The 17,895-nt window shown below is 41.2% G+C and overlaps 1 protein-coding gene across 1 annotated transcript in view; it reads right to left on the bottom strand.

Moving 5' to 3' along the window:
* Positions 1–287: 287 nt before the first annotated feature.
* The window catches only part of MAOB (monoamine oxidase B), a 110,601-nt gene continuing 92,993 nt past the window's right edge, over positions 288–17,895 (bottom strand). Inside the window, exons 9-15 of the mRNA XM_068532572.1 lie at positions 14,399–14,495; positions 13,312–13,365; positions 10,700–10,757; positions 8,063–8,160; positions 2,947–3,058; positions 2,319–2,381; positions 288–1,283 (exon numbers count right to left, since the gene is read on the bottom strand). Coding sequence (XP_068388673.1) covers positions 1,131–1,283; positions 2,319–2,381; positions 2,947–3,058; positions 8,063–8,160; positions 10,700–10,757; positions 13,312–13,365; positions 14,399–14,495 — 635 coding nt within the window. The 3' untranslated portion in view covers positions 288–1,130. The remainder of the gene's footprint in view (positions 1,284–2,318; positions 2,382–2,946; positions 3,059–8,062; positions 8,161–10,699; positions 10,758–13,311; positions 13,366–14,398; positions 14,496–17,895) is intronic.

Genomic DNA, 17,895 nt, shown 5'->3' on the forward strand with positions numbered 1-17,895 from the left:
TATTAATATGTCAATTATTTTGACAGCCTTTTTTCGGGGGCAGAGGGGGTGAAAGCAAGGAGCTGTGTCTTTTAGCATCCTTATGATATCATTATAAATCATTTACCAAGTGCTCACATAGACACCACCCATGATGGATCACACAATCCAAATGCATGCATCATCTGAGCTTCAAGGAAATTTTGACTCAATGCTTTTAAGCCACAATTATATACCTAATACTGGATCTTGATTTGATTTGTCAAAACCCTTGAAAGTCATTACCCACAAAGAAAAGGCAACAGACATCTGGTCAATCAACTTTATTTTTAATTACCCAAATGTGTACTAACCTTCATATCCAGATACAAGGGAGGATACAAGAGGAAGAAAAGACAAGACTTCTACCCTCAAAAAAATTAAAATGAGCTGAAGACACACGGCCCAAGACAGTAAGACTTAAGGAAATATACTGAGCAGCACAAAACAACTTAGTACAGAGTAAACCCACACAAGGGGACACGATCAGCGACCATGGCAGGGAGTAGAGAGGGTGATTGGGAAATTCATCCTGGGAAATGGGATAAAGCAATGGACCTGTGTTCTAGCCAACAAAATATCAGTGGCTTATTGTGGACCTTGGGCAATGAAGTCCCACCTCTCTTGGCTTCAGTTTGCTCAACTCTAAAATAGAAAGTAAGGACAAGGTGGTGTCTAAGTTCTTCCAGCTGTAACAATACAGGATTCTAAGGACAAATGCAGAGATCTTGGAAGATGTGGACCTTACAGGTAAGAGGAAGGACAAGCACAAAACCACAGAGGTAGGAAAAAGCTAGATTTTTGTGCCTGGGCAATGTATACTGTAGGATAGCAAGGACCTTTAACACGCCTCTTTAACTACTGTAAAGATTCTGAGACCAGTGAACTTGGAAATGGGTGAGACAGAGTGCTAAGCTAGGTACTAGACAATACACAGGGATCAAAATGGAGAAAGAGATATTGTTTTCCTGTGGTCGGAAGTCTGACTTATCGTCATGCTCCCCACTTCACTCTACATTCTTTGTGTCTTCATGGAACTTTGTTACAACTCCTTCCCCAAACCCACACACCAAATAGAAGCACAAGAGGGTGTGCTTACAGATGCCCTCTCTTTAGACCCGCACAAGTAGCCCCCTTTTGTGGGCCAGGTAGCCAAGAGCAGTTGCTGACAAGATGGTGGTCAATCCAATCAGCCTCAGCAGGCCGGGCACGGAGGGCAAATGTCTCTCCAAGAAGGTGGTGGTAATGGGCTTCGCAGGGACATCCTGGGTTCAGAGAATATTTGGTGTCAGTACAGGGCTTATGCACTTCGCTCCAGAAAGTCTGTATTTCTTCCAGTTCTCCGAACGTGACTCACACTTGCCAACCTCTAGGCCATGAAACAGCACATTCCCTTTGCTCAGAACATTCATTCCCCGTTCCCCACCGGGCCCTTTACTTAACTAATTCTGACCACTAACTTCAAGTCTCAGTTTATACCTCACTGCCTTCGGGAGCCTTTCCAGTGTCCCCAAACTAAGATGACCCCCTCTTTTTACATTCTCAGCGTGTCATCTTCATGGCACGTGGGCTTTTTTGTTATCTTCTGTTCTCCCCACCACATGCTGAGCTCTGAAAGCGCTGCTGTACCATTATCCCAGTGGCTGATGCAAAGCCGGTGCACAATAAATATTTGCTGAGTGGATGCATCTGTGGTCCACTCAGTCCTCAATCCCATCTCTGAAAGAAGCACTAAGAGAATGACTTTGGAGTGGCCAGGCTACTGTTTTTAACCTTACACTTGACAGACGAATAACTTTGACCTTTTGGACCCTTGTCCTCTATGACGTGTGTACTTCCTTCCAGGCAGGAAAATTTCCTGGGGTTTTATTACAAAATGATAGGTATATTGAAAATGCATTTTTAACCTAAATCTGCTCCATTTCATTCCACTCCTTTGTCCCCAGACAGGGGATACTGACATATCTTCCTTTCATTTCCTCCCCCCTATCACCAGGTTAGAGATTTATTCAACAGACATTTATTGAGTTCTTAATAAGTCTAGAACTCTCTGAGTAATATCTCATCCGACCAAAAAATAATTAATTTTTTCCTAATAATCTGCAAGGCATGTGGCAGCTCAAATTTATCAAAGTTCTTCTAAATCCCTCACCTCTGCCCTAACCCGTGGCATCTCTTTAAACATTCATGGGTTGAATCACTTAGGGGAAGGTCTGCGAATATATACAAGTGTGTTCTATTCGCAAGTAATTGTTTTTAGAGGAAAGAGATTGAAATTCATGATATAAAATATAACGTACCACAGACTCTGGCTCGGGCTGCCAGATTTCATCCTCTGGGATCTTTCCCATGGCATGCAGGATCTGAAAAGAAAGCGCATCTTGGTGAATAACAAAAATGACACCAACTTTCTCCTAATCTGCTCTTTAAATAAAGGACTAACAATGTCTTTTGGGATATCCGTCAAAAACACCAGGGTAAAAGCCAGTGTAGTCCACTGAACCTTTGAAAAGGTCCAAAAGGTCTTCCATCTATAGCATAAGAAGGTCCAACCATTAGACTCACCATAAATTTTAATAGCCGTGAACACGCCTTAATAGGGATGAGATCAGAGAAACTGTCGGAAAATATATAAATGAATTCTGAATCCTAGTGTAAACATGTTTGGTTCTATAATATTAGACCTAGGTTATCTCTCAAGTATAGCCATGGTGATCTTTTGCCCCATGGACTCTTTTTACCTTGGACTCATTGTTACTTTTGGGTTAAGGTGTTCATTTCACCTGAGACTACTGTTAAAAAGGTGTTTCATTGTCCTTCAGATGGGGGTTCATGGGGAATTGGCTCCCAGGATCTCAGACATATTTAACCTGTTTGTCAGGCCCATGAGTTGCTTCCTTCCCCACAGCCCGTGACCCTAGGCCTTACCTCTCGGGCTGCTCTCTCCCCGGCCTCCACAGCCCCCTCCATGTAGCCACTCCAGTGTGTAGCAGTCTCCGTGCCTGCGAAGTAAATCCTGCCCACTGGCTGGCGTAGAACCCTTGAAAGCAAAGCAAAGAGATAAAAGTGGTCAGTCTCAGAGAGCCAGAGGAGAGCCTTCCCACAAAGACCAAGGCTGGTCCGTTTCCTCAGACTCTAAATGTCAGGAAGTCCATTGGCAATTTTGGAATAATGTTCATGAGTTCCTCCAGTTCTTACATGATCTTTGTCACAGACAAAATGGAATAAAAGCCAAAGTTCACTCCTGCACCAAGAGCTTACAGGTAAAGGGACTGACATCAATGGAGGTAAAATAAGTATTTGCTTCACATATGTAAAGTGAGGGACTGCATATGCCCGGTCATGGATAGCTGGTTCACCAACTTTGAGCGAGGGGACACGTGCCCCCAGTTTCCCACCTGGTCATTCCACCAATGAACTTGGCAAATCACTTCCTCTCACTGAGCTCTGGCTTCCCCATCTCCTAAGGGGCATGATCCAATAATTTTTAAAACCTTTTCTATTAGTAACATTTAACAAATCTGTGAGTATGACTATGGCTCCAAAACCACCATTCCTTGAGCACTTAGCTCTACCAGTGTGAAGAGTTTCACTGCATTAAATTATAACAGTTAACATTTGGGGGGGGGGCGCCAAACACTCTTCTAAGTGCAGTAATCTTTACCACAACCATATGAGGTCAGTATGATTAAAACCCCCATTTTGCAGGTGAGAATATGGAGGTACAGAGGCTGTGGTGGACATTGTGGTGCCCTGCCTAGACCTCCCTTCAAAAATGAAGGACCTTGCTGTTCCTCCCTGCTCTTGGCCCATTCCAGGCCCCCCTCCCCAGTCAACCACTGATCTGCTTTCTGTCTCTATAGATTAGTTTGCATTTTCGAGTATTTTATATAAATGGAATCATACAGTAAAAACAAAAAAACAGGAAGGGCTTATTCCCAGGTGCTGGAAGTGCTGCAGGAAGATGGCCTTCTGATGTCAGCCCTCTTTGGCAATTGCCTCCACTAAAGAAAATTGCCTGGTTCAAGGTCATGCCTCCTTCCAGCAGCAATTGCATCCAGTGACTGATCATCACAGGGCTATAAAAACCTGACCCCTCGCCCCAACTTGGGACATTTCTGAAGGGCCATCTTAGCCCTAGAGCTCCCTGAAGGGTCAGCTGAGGTCTTCACTGGAACTTCACTGGGAGAAACTCAACTTCTCTCTCTGCCCACTCCTGCTTCCTTCCTCTCCCTTCCACAGATGTTGATGCCTAGGCTCTCCCTAGTACATATCCTATATGCTCATCTTTGCTTCAGAGTCTGCTTTGCTGGGGAATCTAACCAGCAACAAAGACAAAGTAATTTACTCTAGGTCATAGCTAGTAAGTAGCAGAGCCGGTATTTGAATCCAGGTCATCTGACTCCAGAGCCCACAGTCTTAACCACTTGGTTATACATCCTCCCTCTATTGAATTATTTTTTAAATGTTTTTAAAGAACTCCATGGCATAGCTACAATTATCCATTATCCCATTTTACACATGAGGAAACTGAGGCTTAGAGAAATGTGTGCTGACTTGCCAAGACCCACTTGCTAGAAAATTGCAGAGCTAGGAGTTGAACTAGGTCGACCAGATGTCAAAGTCTCTGTCTTTATGCTATATATTTTTCCTAGCGTATCATCATCATCACTAGTTAACAAAGAGTGCCCATATGCTACACAAAAGGACAGAGTGTCACAGCACTTAGTTTCTACGAGGGGCCGTTTGTTGTTACCCTGACAAAAATACCATAAGGGAAGCGCCATCAACATGTCATTATTCATCCTATTCCAGGTTTCCATTATATTCCAGATAATGGATGTGGATGTCCAGAGCTAACATCCAGGCTCTGTCTTAGTCAACACTGTATACCACTGGGCCTTTTACAGACAATCAAATAAGTTGGCTTGAATTGGTGGGTTTTCCTTCACCTACCCTTATTGTTGCCATCAAGCAAAAAAAGGGGAGGAGAATAGAAGATACTATAGAATACTAGAATGCCGATAATAATACATAGCATAATCTGGAATTATTCATAGCCAGCATGGGCTGGACAGCCTAAGCGTATTCAGGAAGGGTTCTCGGCAAGAGAAGGTAATTTTGCTTTTTCAATGTTCATTAAACAGACGGAACCCAAATTGGAAACCTCTGGGAGGCCTGGCCAAATCCTGGAATTAAATATTAGAAGAGAGAATAAAGGCTTAGAGAATTAATCATGCTGACTACTGGAATGTAAAAATGTAAAAACCAAGAATTTATTTCAAACAGGCAAAGATATCTTCCCTCCACTTGTCATGTGGAAATCTTCTTCCTTTGGGGAAAAAGAAAGCCCCAAAACTGGGGAAGAAAAATCCCTGCCGTTTCTCGTGCAGGTGAGGGAATAGACACCATAGGATATTTCCATGTATACTTCTTGTGGCTGGGTGGAGTAAAATATTTCCTTATGTGTTTTACCACTTAATCACTAAAATATTGGGTTGACCAAAAAGTTCATTCGGGTTTTCATAACATCTTACAGAAAAATCCAACCCAATATTTGTCTAAGAAATAAACACTCATTTCTTAAAGTAAAAAACCTTAAGAAATGTGAGTTTATTTTTTTACTAGAGTTGTACTGTCAATACTGTCCTCTGTCTTCCATTTGGAAGCAGAACATTTACTGTGTACTTTCTAGGCCATGAAGATAAAATTCCTTGCAGTATCCCAAACGTCATGGACCTGAAAGGTCAAGGGAATCCCTGCGGGCCAGTTGTCCTTGCTTGGATTCAGAGGTACGTCACTAAGATATGCTCTGCCTCAGTTTCTACCCTACAAATTGAAGCTAGTCACATGAAGCCTGAAACATGGCCCTGAGAAGGAATAAAGATGAAGGAGGGCGCTGCCATGTCACCACAAATGCCTGATATGATGGGGTTTATCTTGCTTCTTTCATGTGGTCAGAGTCAGGCTAGTGCAGGTGAGTGCCCTTCCCCCCCAGCCCCGCCCCCCACTGACCCCATGGCTCCAAAGGCATTTTCCTGACACTCCTTATGGGATTGAGCATGAAACTAGCTACCCCGTGGTCAGAAATCTAATCACATCACAAAACTGATGGTCTTTCTCTGTTGAGAGGTTAAGTTTTGTATTCCTAAATGTGTTTTATGAAGCAAAGGATCCTATCTGCCTTTCTTACTCTCTATTCTATCCTCAAAATCACCCATAGGGCCCAGCCGTGTAACTTTTCCCCAGACATTCCAAGAACTTGTTAGATTCCTGTAGGAAGCGTTTGCTCATATATGGTTCCGTCTGCCTAGAATACATTCCCCAGTAGCCTTTCTCTGCCTTCTACAATTCTCAGGTGGTATGTGTATTATGAAGCCTTCTCAGCTTTCTCTAGGTAAGGCTAGCCCATCCCTCCCTGGGTCCCCATGGCATTTTCACGCCCCTCTATTCTTAGAGTACTTACCATAGTATGTTTGAGTCAATGTTTGATATTCTCTCCTCTCCCCATCCCTACCCTACCTCCTAACACCGTCAGCTCCTTTACAGCAGGGAGGGCTTATCTTGGTACAGGCAAACTTTGTTTTGTTGTGCTTTGCTTTATTGTGCTTCGCAAATATTGCATTTTTTTTTTCACGAATTGAAGGTTTGTGGCAACCCTGCCTTGTCAGATGATGGTTAGCATTTCTTAGCAACAAAGTATTTTTTAATTAAGATATGTACATTTTTTTAGACATAATGCTCTTGCACACTCAATAGACTACAGTATAATGTAAACATAACTTTTATACGCACTGGGCAACCAAAAGAAAATAATTTTGTGTGACTCGCTTTATTGCAGTAGTCTGGAACCGAACTCACAATATCTTCGAGGTCTGCCTATATATTGAAGTTTTCAGCAGAGTGCTTGGCAAACAGTTGGCACTTGGCCAATAAGTGCTGACTGAAACAATTACTATTGACATATTCTACAATCAGCATATCCAAAAATTAACTTAATGACCAGTAGCTAATCAGGCGGCACCCTCTGAATGATCTCATAGATGGTATTTTGCCATCTTCAGGAAGATGAGGAAAGTGGTCACCAAAGCCATTATGTATCCTCTCACAAGCAGGTTTTAATCCTTCTTTGACTGGTTTTCACAAACAGATTGATTAGCCATTTACATTTACTAACACCCTTTTTTTGTTGCATACTCAGCCTTACTCATTACTCTACATTTCCTATTTTGTTTAGATTGAGCTCTTGGCATTAAATGATTGCTTCGTTTAGTATTACTTTCATGGTCATAATAATTACTACTACATTATTAATTCATACCTTGTTGTTGTCATCAAATACAATGAACTAAACACCAATGAGTCATACTTGGCTGCACAACACTGTAAATGCTAGAAACCATTGAATTATGCACTTCGAATGGGTGAATTGTATGGTATGTGAATTATATCTCAATGAAGATGTTAAAAATAACTTATGCTCTTATTAACATACTGATTCTTGTCTACTGTATGCCGTCTTGTGCTTTCTCATACACCTGCTAAGGAAAGTGAGGTCCAGAGAGGAGAAGTGACCTGTCCAGGATGACAAAGTTGGTTATTGGTAGAATCAGGGGGTGGAACCCAAGTCCCTTTACCCCCAGTCTAGAACACGATTTGCTTTTATAATGCTGTACCCATGTTGGCACTTATACAGTGACCATTGAGGAAGTTCCACCGAGCCCTAAACTCACTAGAAAGACACTTCTTCTGACAATATAAGTGAACCCTCTATCTAAATTCCTGTTCTTATGCTGCCACCTTCTTTGGTTCTATTGATTGGGATTGCTCCTTCAGAGGAATTAAGAGTCAAGGGCACCACCACGATGCAGAATTATAATGACTTCATTAGTGAGATTCACAAGATCCAAAGGAAATTGGGGATTTGGGGATTTTTTTTTCAGCATTTACAAGGAACAGGGGAGAAGAGCTACACGAACCTTCTTAGAGTTATGGACTCAGATTCAGGGAATTTCAGTTAGAACTGAGCCCACTTTTACTCTACCTTCCATATTGAGTCATGATCCCAGGGGGGAAGTAGGTCGTGTAGCAGCCCCCGGAGTACTGCTCCTCGCACCAGTTCTTCTCTTCATAGTGCACCGGCTGCAAGGCAGAGTGACAAAAACTCAAAGGAGACTCAAAGGAAGCAATCTAGTCTCGAATCAATCAAACACAGTCCAGTAGACTTCATATTGGAGAATCAGTAATTGTCTGAAATAGAGCCTTATTATGCCGATGTTTTTAGAGATAGGACTTTGGGCAGGTAAATGTCCTTGGTAATAGACTTCTAAGAAATTCTGACTTAGAAAGTTTTCTCACTTGGTTCATTCATGTCCCAGGTACTGTTCATAAGCTGCAATTGTCTAGCTCTATGTTTAAATTGGCCTTACGTATTAAGAAGTTTTTAGTGCCTAATGGTTTCAAGACGAGTTTAAAAAGGGATTTATGCTTACTGGAGTAAGGAGGATGAAGAAAGTAGAAAAGCATGCCTGTTAAGGAAAAAGAATGACCAGATTCATGTTCTTCATGCAAGTCAACTTTGTTAAGAGAAGTTAGAACAGACGAATTAATGTTTTCATGGGATGTAGGCCCTTCTGTTGATGGCGATGCAGGCAACTATTGGTCTGAAAAATGTGTTTTTGCCATGAACAGGCAAAACATTAGCTGAGATTTTGCAAAGTTCAAGCTCTTTATTACAATAGCTAAATATAAGTGTTATCATTAGGTATTATTTTGAAAAGATAAATCAACATGGCAAGTCTTAAGAGAAAAATGTGAGCATAAAGATAGATTTGGAAAAGATGTTTTGTTTTAAAAATTTGCAGTCACACATGGGACTTCGGATAGTCATTTGTAACAAATCCTATCTACAAAGCACGAGGCCCTGTCTGAGGCGTGTAAGTTGCTCTGATGCCTCAGGCCCGGCCCTCTTCCCTCTCTGCATCTGAGGGTAACAACCATCTCGCGGGCATCCTTCTCTGGCTGTCTCCAGCCAGCCGATCAGATTTCATCTTTCACCTTTCCTTGCTCCCAGGACAAACACCAAAGCAAGTGCCCATCTCTATGCCAAGAGCAAACAACAGCAGGACCAACTCGCTTTTTTCTTTTTCTTTTTTTGGCCGTGCCTTGTGGCTTGTGGGATCTTGGTTCCCGTACCAGGGATTGGTCCCTCAGCAGTGAGAGCTCGGAGTCCTAACCACTGGATGGCCAGGAATTCCCAGGACCAACTCATTTTTATCACCAGCAATTAATCATCCACATTCTTCTTAGGAAAAGAGACTTTCCCATATTAAAAATGATCAACTTTTTGGGAACTTGAGCACAGTTGCTTTCCCCTCCCACTGGGGTTCCCTGGACAACCATCTCACAGGTTGTCGGAGAATCCTCAGTTCTGCACTGCCTCAGCCTGAGGGTGTCTCAGAACGTAACTTCAAAAAAGTTCGAGTATCTACCAGGGAGAAATATCTTGAACCGAATATTTAAACAGAAAGACCAGTCAATTTTAGCAGCTGTGGTAGGATTAATTTTTAATGTGTATATACTTTGGGTCTTGCTACCTCACTCATATTACGCTTGTGCCCAGAGGCTATGCTTATATTTAAACTTGTTAAATGGTATATGAAAGCAAAAAATGAAACAAAACACATTCTTCATTATTATTATGTTTCTCTCCAAACCAATCAATTCATCATTCTTGTTCATTTACTGAGGAGGAATCCCCCAAACCTTCAAGAGCATGTGTTTCACCTGTAACAAGTAACTCTTGCTTTAAAAGGATGAACAAAAATGACAAATTCAAAAGCCACAACAACTTGACTAGGAGGAAGCAAGCCACTGCAAAGCTGAGCAAAGTAAGTGTTTGGGGGATAAGATGAAGCCATGTAGCTGTTCAACTAGGTCATGGCGTGCACTGCAGAGATTTGGATTTAAGAGGCTTAACAAGTTAAACATTCTCAGCCCCTTTATTAGATTTTTCTCATGCTTTAACTGCTCATTTGGACATCCTTTTCCATTGTCTTCAAGTGCTGCACGGATAACTGGATTTAATAATAGCTTTCAAAAGGTGATGTAATCCGTGTCAAAACATTAAAACCCAGCAGTCTGGTGAATGGAATGAGAATGTCGGTTCATTGTTTTAAATATTGATGAAGGAGGTCGTTATGGCTACTGGTTATGGGCACTTTGGGCCCTTTGACTCTCACCAAATGCCCCTACCGCACTGCCTCCCTACCCATCCCATCCCACCTTTAACCACCCAGTGGGGAAGGGAACTACTTTGAATTTGAAGATCACAGCTTCCTCAGGCTACCTGCCAAGATGTCTAGGAAACTCAGCTGACAGGGCTCACCTTGAGCCAATCAGCATGTCTTCCCTGCTACAGGAAGAGCTCTGAACTCAGGGACAAGGGTAGTACCACCTAAAACACATCAGTGTTGCAGGGTCCCTAAGCTGCCACTAGCACAGCCAGGGCCCATACTCTCTGGGACAACTCATAAGTTTACCAACTCTGGTGCAGACTCCTCTGAGAATAGATCAGGGAAAACATGAGCTCTAGGGCCCTACTTGCACAAGCCCATCCCTGCTAGCCCCCTGACAACAAAGCAAGATCTCTCTCCCTTAGGGAAGGGTTGGGAAGCCTTACGTGCAAAGCTTCTTGTGAGCCCAGAACTTTTGCATAGAGGTCACAAAGTTTCTTCAACCTATGGGAAGAGAGGGGGAAAAATAAGTGAAAATGAAGAAGGAAGAAAAAGTCAAAGATGTACCTATGATTCCCATCATTCAAAAAGATTCTGAGCTATTGCTTCCACTTGACATTTCATTTCAATTTTTCAAAACAAGGCACCTTGTTCTAGTTCCAATATCTTAAATCTGGGAGCACTGAGACTTGATTCTTGCTCACCTTCCTTTCTCTCCCCATCCCACTAAGAGGAAATGGGCAAAGTGGAGCAGGAAAAGCTTCGAATTCTGCTTCTGCCTCTTCCATGCTATGAGGTCTTGAGCAGGTTACTTAAACTCTCTGACAGTTAGTTTTATCAACAAACTCACCTGATTTTTTTCACTAATGATGGTAAAACAATGTGGTCTCAGGACCAGCAACAGCGGCTGCATCACCCGGGAACTTGTTAGAAATGCAAATTCTCAGACCTCATCCCAGACCTTCTAACTCAGAAACAGCAGTGGTGGCAACTGTGTTTTCACAAACCTTCCAGGTGATTATGTTTGAGAACCACTGATATAGAGCATATAAAGTTCCCAGCTCAATAACTGGTACATACGTAATAAATGCTCAATAAATGGTAGCTCTTAAGAAATTTAGTCTTATGGGGGAATTGGATGTAAGCCAAAAGTTATAATTAGTCAGTTAAGGTATGAGATTAGACTTATTTCCATTCTGATTTTTATAGAATAGTATTGTTAAAGGGGATCTTACAGGTGATTTAGAGTTAGGCCAATGATTTCAAAAGTATTATTATTATTTTTTTTTATTTTTTATTTTTTTTAAGTGTATTTTTTTAAAATTACTTATTTACTTTTGGCTGCATTGGGTCTTTGTTGCTGTGCGCAGGCTTCTCATTGCGGTAGCTTCTCTTGTTGCGGAGCACGAGCTCTAGGCGCACGGGCTTCAGTAGTTGCGGCGTGCGTGCTTCAGTAGTTGCGGCGCGCGGGCTTCAGTAGTTGTGGCTCACGGGCTTAGTTGCTCCGCGGCATGTGGGATCTTCCCGGACCAGGGCTCAAACCCGTGCCCCCTGCTTTGGCAGGCGGATTCTTAACCACTGCACCACCAGGGAAATCCCTATTATTATTTTAAACCCAGGAGCTCTTTCTACAAACAAAAGTATATGCAAATGCCTAATTTCCCCGCCCTTCTTCCCTCTCTTCCATCCCTCCTTCCTTCTTTCTCTCCCTCCACCATCTCTCTCTCTCTCTCTCTCTCTCATTTTTTTCCTTCTTTGTTTCTTTCTAATTTGTTTTTACATAAATGGACTAGTTTGGCACAAGCAGAGGAACAGTCAGACAGAGTAAAGAAAATTAAATTCAGGAATAGAATCAAATACATAAGGGAATTTAGAATCATAAAGGTGGGTATTCTAAACCCATGACAAAAAGATTATTCAATAAAATGGCACTGGGACAAATGGCTACCCATGAAAGAAACAAAGTTGGACTCCTATGTGACTTCTTACACCAAAATATATTTCAGAAGGATCAAAGATTTACACATAATAGATGAAACCAGAAAAGTAATGGAAAATGGGTAATTTAAAACATAACCTTGGAATGGGAAAGTCTTTTCTATGCATGATAGACCATTTGGAAGCAATGATTTTAAAAACTGATCAACCTAACTTTATAAAAAGTTAAACTTTTATTATAGTATAAAATGGATAAGCCATAAATATGATCAAAAGACAAATTGGGAAAAGATCTGTCCCAGGCACTGTTCTAGGCACTGGAGATCCAGCAGTGAACCCACCAGACAAAACTTCCTACCTTCGTGGATGTTAATATTCTAGTGGGGACATTTTTTTAGTGAGTGGGTCAGTCAGACTTCCATAGCCCTGGCCAAGCACAGTGATGGCAATAGTCATAAAGCAGCATGCTAACGGTGGGGGGGAGGGTGCAGGGTTGTGAGGGTAAGGAATGTGCCATAACGTAATTCAGGGGCTCTTAGTTGGTAAATATGTTATCAGTGGTGGTGTGGGAATAAATAATTGGTAGTGGTGAATACTAATCGCTGAAAGAAATTGCCACCTCCAGAGAAACTAGTCCTTCTGTACCTATAATCTGTAATAGTTATGCATCATTCATGCAGGATATACTGCAGACTGCCCTGCGATGCGGTCATTTGTCTACCTGGTTATCTCCTCCCCAAGTAAAATTTCAGCTCCTGGGCTATATCCATTTTTGTATCCTCCATAGCTCCTTGCATGGCATCTTATGTACGATAAACTCAATAAATATTATTTCGAATGCTTGGTTCTTCAGTTATCAGCATTGTGCCTTTATACAAGACCCTCATAATGAACATAACAGACATGTTGTGTTGGGAATACACATAGTATTAAGCAGTCTTTAAGTTTAAAAGTTAAGCAAAGTTGAAAGTGGGTAGAAAGAAGAAAAGAAGGAGGAAAGAAAGGGAGATGGAGTACAGAGGGGGGCATGAAGGGAGAGAGGGGCAGAGGAAATAAGGGAGGAGTGAGGGAGGGAGAGAGAGAGGGAGGGAAGAAAGAAGAGGTACTTTTTTTCCCCTACCTTTCCTCTTTGGTAAGACGGGTCAGTTTTCTGGCTTTGTGGGCAAGAATAAATCTAAAACATACAAACAAGAAAAAGGAAGGGAAATCAATGGCTGCTTTCATCCTGGCCTCATTTCTATAGCTACACATGTGCCTAGTGTACAGGTTAAAAGTGAACCAGAAGAAACAAATCATACACTATATAATTTTATGTTCCATGTTTTAACTATTTCCCAGTTACATTCCTGACACTAAAAGGCACCTTCTAGTTTTAGGGATTCAAGAGACTCAAAACAGATGACTGGCCATAATTTTTGCCTGGGATAATACCATGACTGACCCATCTCCCCCTGCAAGGCTGATGTTCAATAGGAATATGCCCTGGGTCTCAAAGGTCTATCTAAGATGTGTCTGAGACTTTCCATTTTCATCCAGCCCTTTCTCTTTGGTTCTGTCTTCAAGATGGTATCTCCCTAGTGCCCAGCCTTTTAGAATCCGCCTCCATTTCTAGCCCTACGATTGCCTTCAACTTACCAACTAGCTTTGATCTCCCTGTTTTGACCCTTGGCTCTCTGAAATAAACTCATACAGATCCTAAGACCCATCTCAATTTTGGCTGCTCCAGGTAACCACCACCCATGACACCCCCATCTGTGCTGCTCTTCCCTGCCAAGCTGAGAACTGGGCTGGTCTTGGATCCTCTCTAGTGGCACCTGGAAAATCTCAGCATCCCATGTAAATACCATGGATGCCTACACAGCCTCCACAAGAAGCCCTCTTAGTGAAACACCCTAAGTCAAATCTTCCTATCACGTTTTCACAAAAGATAGGTTACCAGAATATATCAACCCCCAGTGTTAAGCATGAAGCAGAAAACTAGTATAACAAATTTTCAAATGTTATTGGTATTCTAATTCCTTTCTAAATATTAATTTGTTCGGAGACATTATTTTTTAAAAAGCAATAAGATTTTTCCTACTGCTGAATTTGGAGAAGAGTGACGTTGGGAAAAAAATTACTGAACAAAGTTTGGGGCATATTTATTAACAGTATAGGAATACGTTGTCAACATGGGAGATCATCACACCACCATAAGCATGCCTTACCCTATTATGGCGGCATAGCTGCCATCAGGTTTGGTATCATCCAACGTGTAGGCAACTGGAGCTTCCTCTCCTTCGATAATCATGCTTCCACAGTAATCTTGGAGAAGAGCAAAATGGAAAAAGGCATTCATCACCCTATCAAGCTACCCTTAGCAGTTACAATGAAGCACACATTTTTCAACTTGAGAAGCCCAAAGGCTGAAAGTAAGATATTATACCCTAAATATACAAAGTCAAACCAAGCTGATGTCAAAAGGAAGGCTAAGGAGCCAACATTTGGTGAAAAACTCAAACGGTAAGCCCCTCTCTGCAAAGAAGCAACGTGACATTATGAATTAATCCAGGCCAACATTTAATGAAATCTTGTCTTCCTTGCTGTAAATACGTGTGCCCCTCTTTCCCCTTTCACAGGAAATCAGATAAAACCAAAGATGTGTTAAAGAAACGCTAGTCTATTGCTGTAAAAGAGAAGGGACTGAACATTCACCTTTTACGAGGAGCCACTTATTCAATGCTAACTAGTTCTTGATTATCTAGAGACAGGGCAGAGAGGACACAGATGACTAAGATGCACAGGGTCCCTCCACTTTTCCACCCTCCTCCTTAAAAGGGAGGGGACATATGTATACACATAGCTGATTCACTTTGTTGTACAGCAGAAACTAACACACCATTGTAAAGCAACTATACTCCAATAAAAATAAATAAATAAAAAGAAAAAAGATATCTTTGCTGGATATTGAAAAAATAATAATAAAATAAAACGCACAGAGTTCCAAACCCTCATTGCAAACAGGACCTCCGGAACAACTTGGAAAACAATTTCAGCTCATTCTGCACAAAAGTGCTTCTCTCGTTCCCCTCCTGAACAAAATATATGTAATTTCAACAAAAGAATACAACAGAGCAATGGTGAAAATGTCAGGGCAGAATCTGAAATGTTATAATAAGATCCTACTACAGTGTACCACTCCTCTTGCCCCATCATTTACTTGCAAATTGAGGTTGTTCGAACAAAATTGTGGTGGAAGACCTGGGAACTAATGCTGTATAGAAAATCCAATGAGTGGGTTTCAAAATGAGGAAGAAAGAACAGAGAAATAACTTGGAGGGCATGCACTGTCCCGACCTGTGTGGGAGCAGACACACCTGTAGGCTTTTTGACCTGCACTTGCTTCTCTCTCTCTCCCCCCACGACTCTCTCCACTTTGCATCCATGAGAATCAATGTCCTAGTCAGCCACTGGATTGAGGGGGACTTGCATGCCCCTGAGGTGTACTGGGGCTAAGAAAAACATTGAGAAAAACTGAAATAGGGGAAGGAGAAATGCTTAAAGTTTGTCGAAGAATTTAAGAAGATTTAAGAATACAACAGAAATAGCTAAGGAATCACCCTGTTATAAGAAGACAAGAAAGAGGACAGGCTGTGATAAGAGAAAAGAGCAAGGGCACACGGGTCACTTGGGGTTCTGCTGGACCGGACAGACGGATCATGCAGGACACCAGGCTGGCTGGGGTGGAGGCCCTGCTTTCTGGGTGGAGGGGCTCCTTGGACACGTCCTTCACAGCACAAAGTTGGCCTCTGCACCATGCATGTGCACTGGGCAGAAGTGAAGGAACAGGGGGGCAGAGGGAAGAGTCCTGTTCATGCCAGAACAAACCATGTGGCATCAGTAGCAGTTCTATCATTTGTAGGTAGAAAGCTCAGGAGCTCTGCCCATGCACATGGGACTTCCAGTTAGCTTGGTTCAGCCTCACTCTTAAAAAGGAAGGGCCATTCAAGGACATCTAGACAGTGAACAAAATTCTTTAACAAAAGAAGCAAAGACAAAAGCAGAAACAAACTAACAAACAAAAAGGAACTCTCAGGAAAAAAAGACAAAGAGTAGAAGAAATTTCCCCCAAAGTGGCAAGTAACATTCTCAAGGAGAAAAGAGAAGATATTGTACCTATGGGAGGTAACAAAGAGGACTATTCAGAATAAAATAATTCAGGAGAAGCTTTTTGAGTGTGAAGTGTGGAAGGAGGAGTTCTGAAAAGACGATCACATTCATCTGGAAGAATAACTTGACATTTACCAAGGACAAAATTACAGGAAAAATAATGAAGAGAGAATATCCTACCAGATATCAAACATATTATAAAGCCACGGGGATTAAGATAGTACAGTGCTGCCAAAGGATTAGAGAATATAAGTCTGTGTTCTCCAAAGTGGGGTGTGCACACCTAGATTGCACATCTGGATAGTGGAGAAAGATATTAGAAATTCTTATTTTTCAATTCCAGGTTTTCAAAAATGACTACTCTTGTATATTTTATAATAAAAACAATACACTTTTTTCCAGTGGTCCATGTACATAATTTAGGAATAAATATATTCAGTGGTAGCTGATGTTTAATTTTTTATATATAGGGCTATAAAAAATATTTGGAACCCAGTGACAAAAATCAGTGGAAAAGAATTGTTGGTCCAGAAAAGCCGAATGTAGATATATTTCATAGGAGAATGAAACCATCATAAAAAATTTTTTAAAAACTGGTACACTGGGAGAAGATATTTGCAACACATACAGAAAAAAAATTAATAAGCACAGGATAAATAGATAATTTACAAAATGATTTCACACAGCCCTGAAGCCTTATTAATGATGAAACTTACAAATTATAGATAAATGGGACATTTTCCCCTACTGATTGGCAGAAAGTTAAAAATATTATTAGCTGGTCTACCCAAGTCAATTGACTTCGTAACTGCACTTTTACAAATTTACCAAAAGGAAACGCTCCTATTCAAATCTTCAGAGCAATGTGAAGGAAGCTGTTTATTGTAGCATAGCGTATAATAGCAAAAACTTGGAAGCAATCGAAATGCCTATCATCAGCATACCTATCGGGTACATTTTGATAGAGCCATACAATGAAATCCTGTTTATTCAGCTGTTGAAATGAGGTAGATTTAAATGCACTGATGTGGAGAAATCTCTGTGGCATACCATTAATAGGAAAGAGCAAATTTCAGTATAATGTGTATTATGTTTTTTTTAAAAAAATGGTTTGGGGAAAGTATATAACATCTATTTAAAATTGTATTTGCATATAAATGTTATGCATATTCTTTAATATACATTTAAAGTATATATACATTTCAATATATAGGTACAATATATTGAAAATATTACCTGTGCCTACGATAAATCTCTAAGGATAAACAACTTACATTTTTAACAGTGGTTCCCTAAGGGGAGGGGCAATTGGAGAGGGACATTTTTCATACACTTTTATTTTTTGAAAGTTTTATCGTGAATAAGTTCACTTCTGTAATTTTTTTTTTAAAAGCAGGTACTGCTTCTGTTATTTTAAACTTCAGGTGAAATCATTTAGATTTCAGGGAAAATAGAAATGGTGCAGATGAGCAAAAGCGAGCAAAAGCCTTATACTGAAAGACATAAGGCTTTGGCAAGAGCCTGCTCTCTCCAGGTGAGTGGGGATGGGAGGCAA

The sequence above is a fragment of the Eschrichtius robustus genome, chromosome X (assembly GCF_028021215.1).
Source record: "Eschrichtius robustus isolate mEscRob2 chromosome X, mEscRob2.pri, whole genome shotgun sequence".
Lineage (NCBI taxonomy): Eukaryota > Metazoa > Chordata > Mammalia > Artiodactyla > Eschrichtiidae > Eschrichtius > Eschrichtius robustus.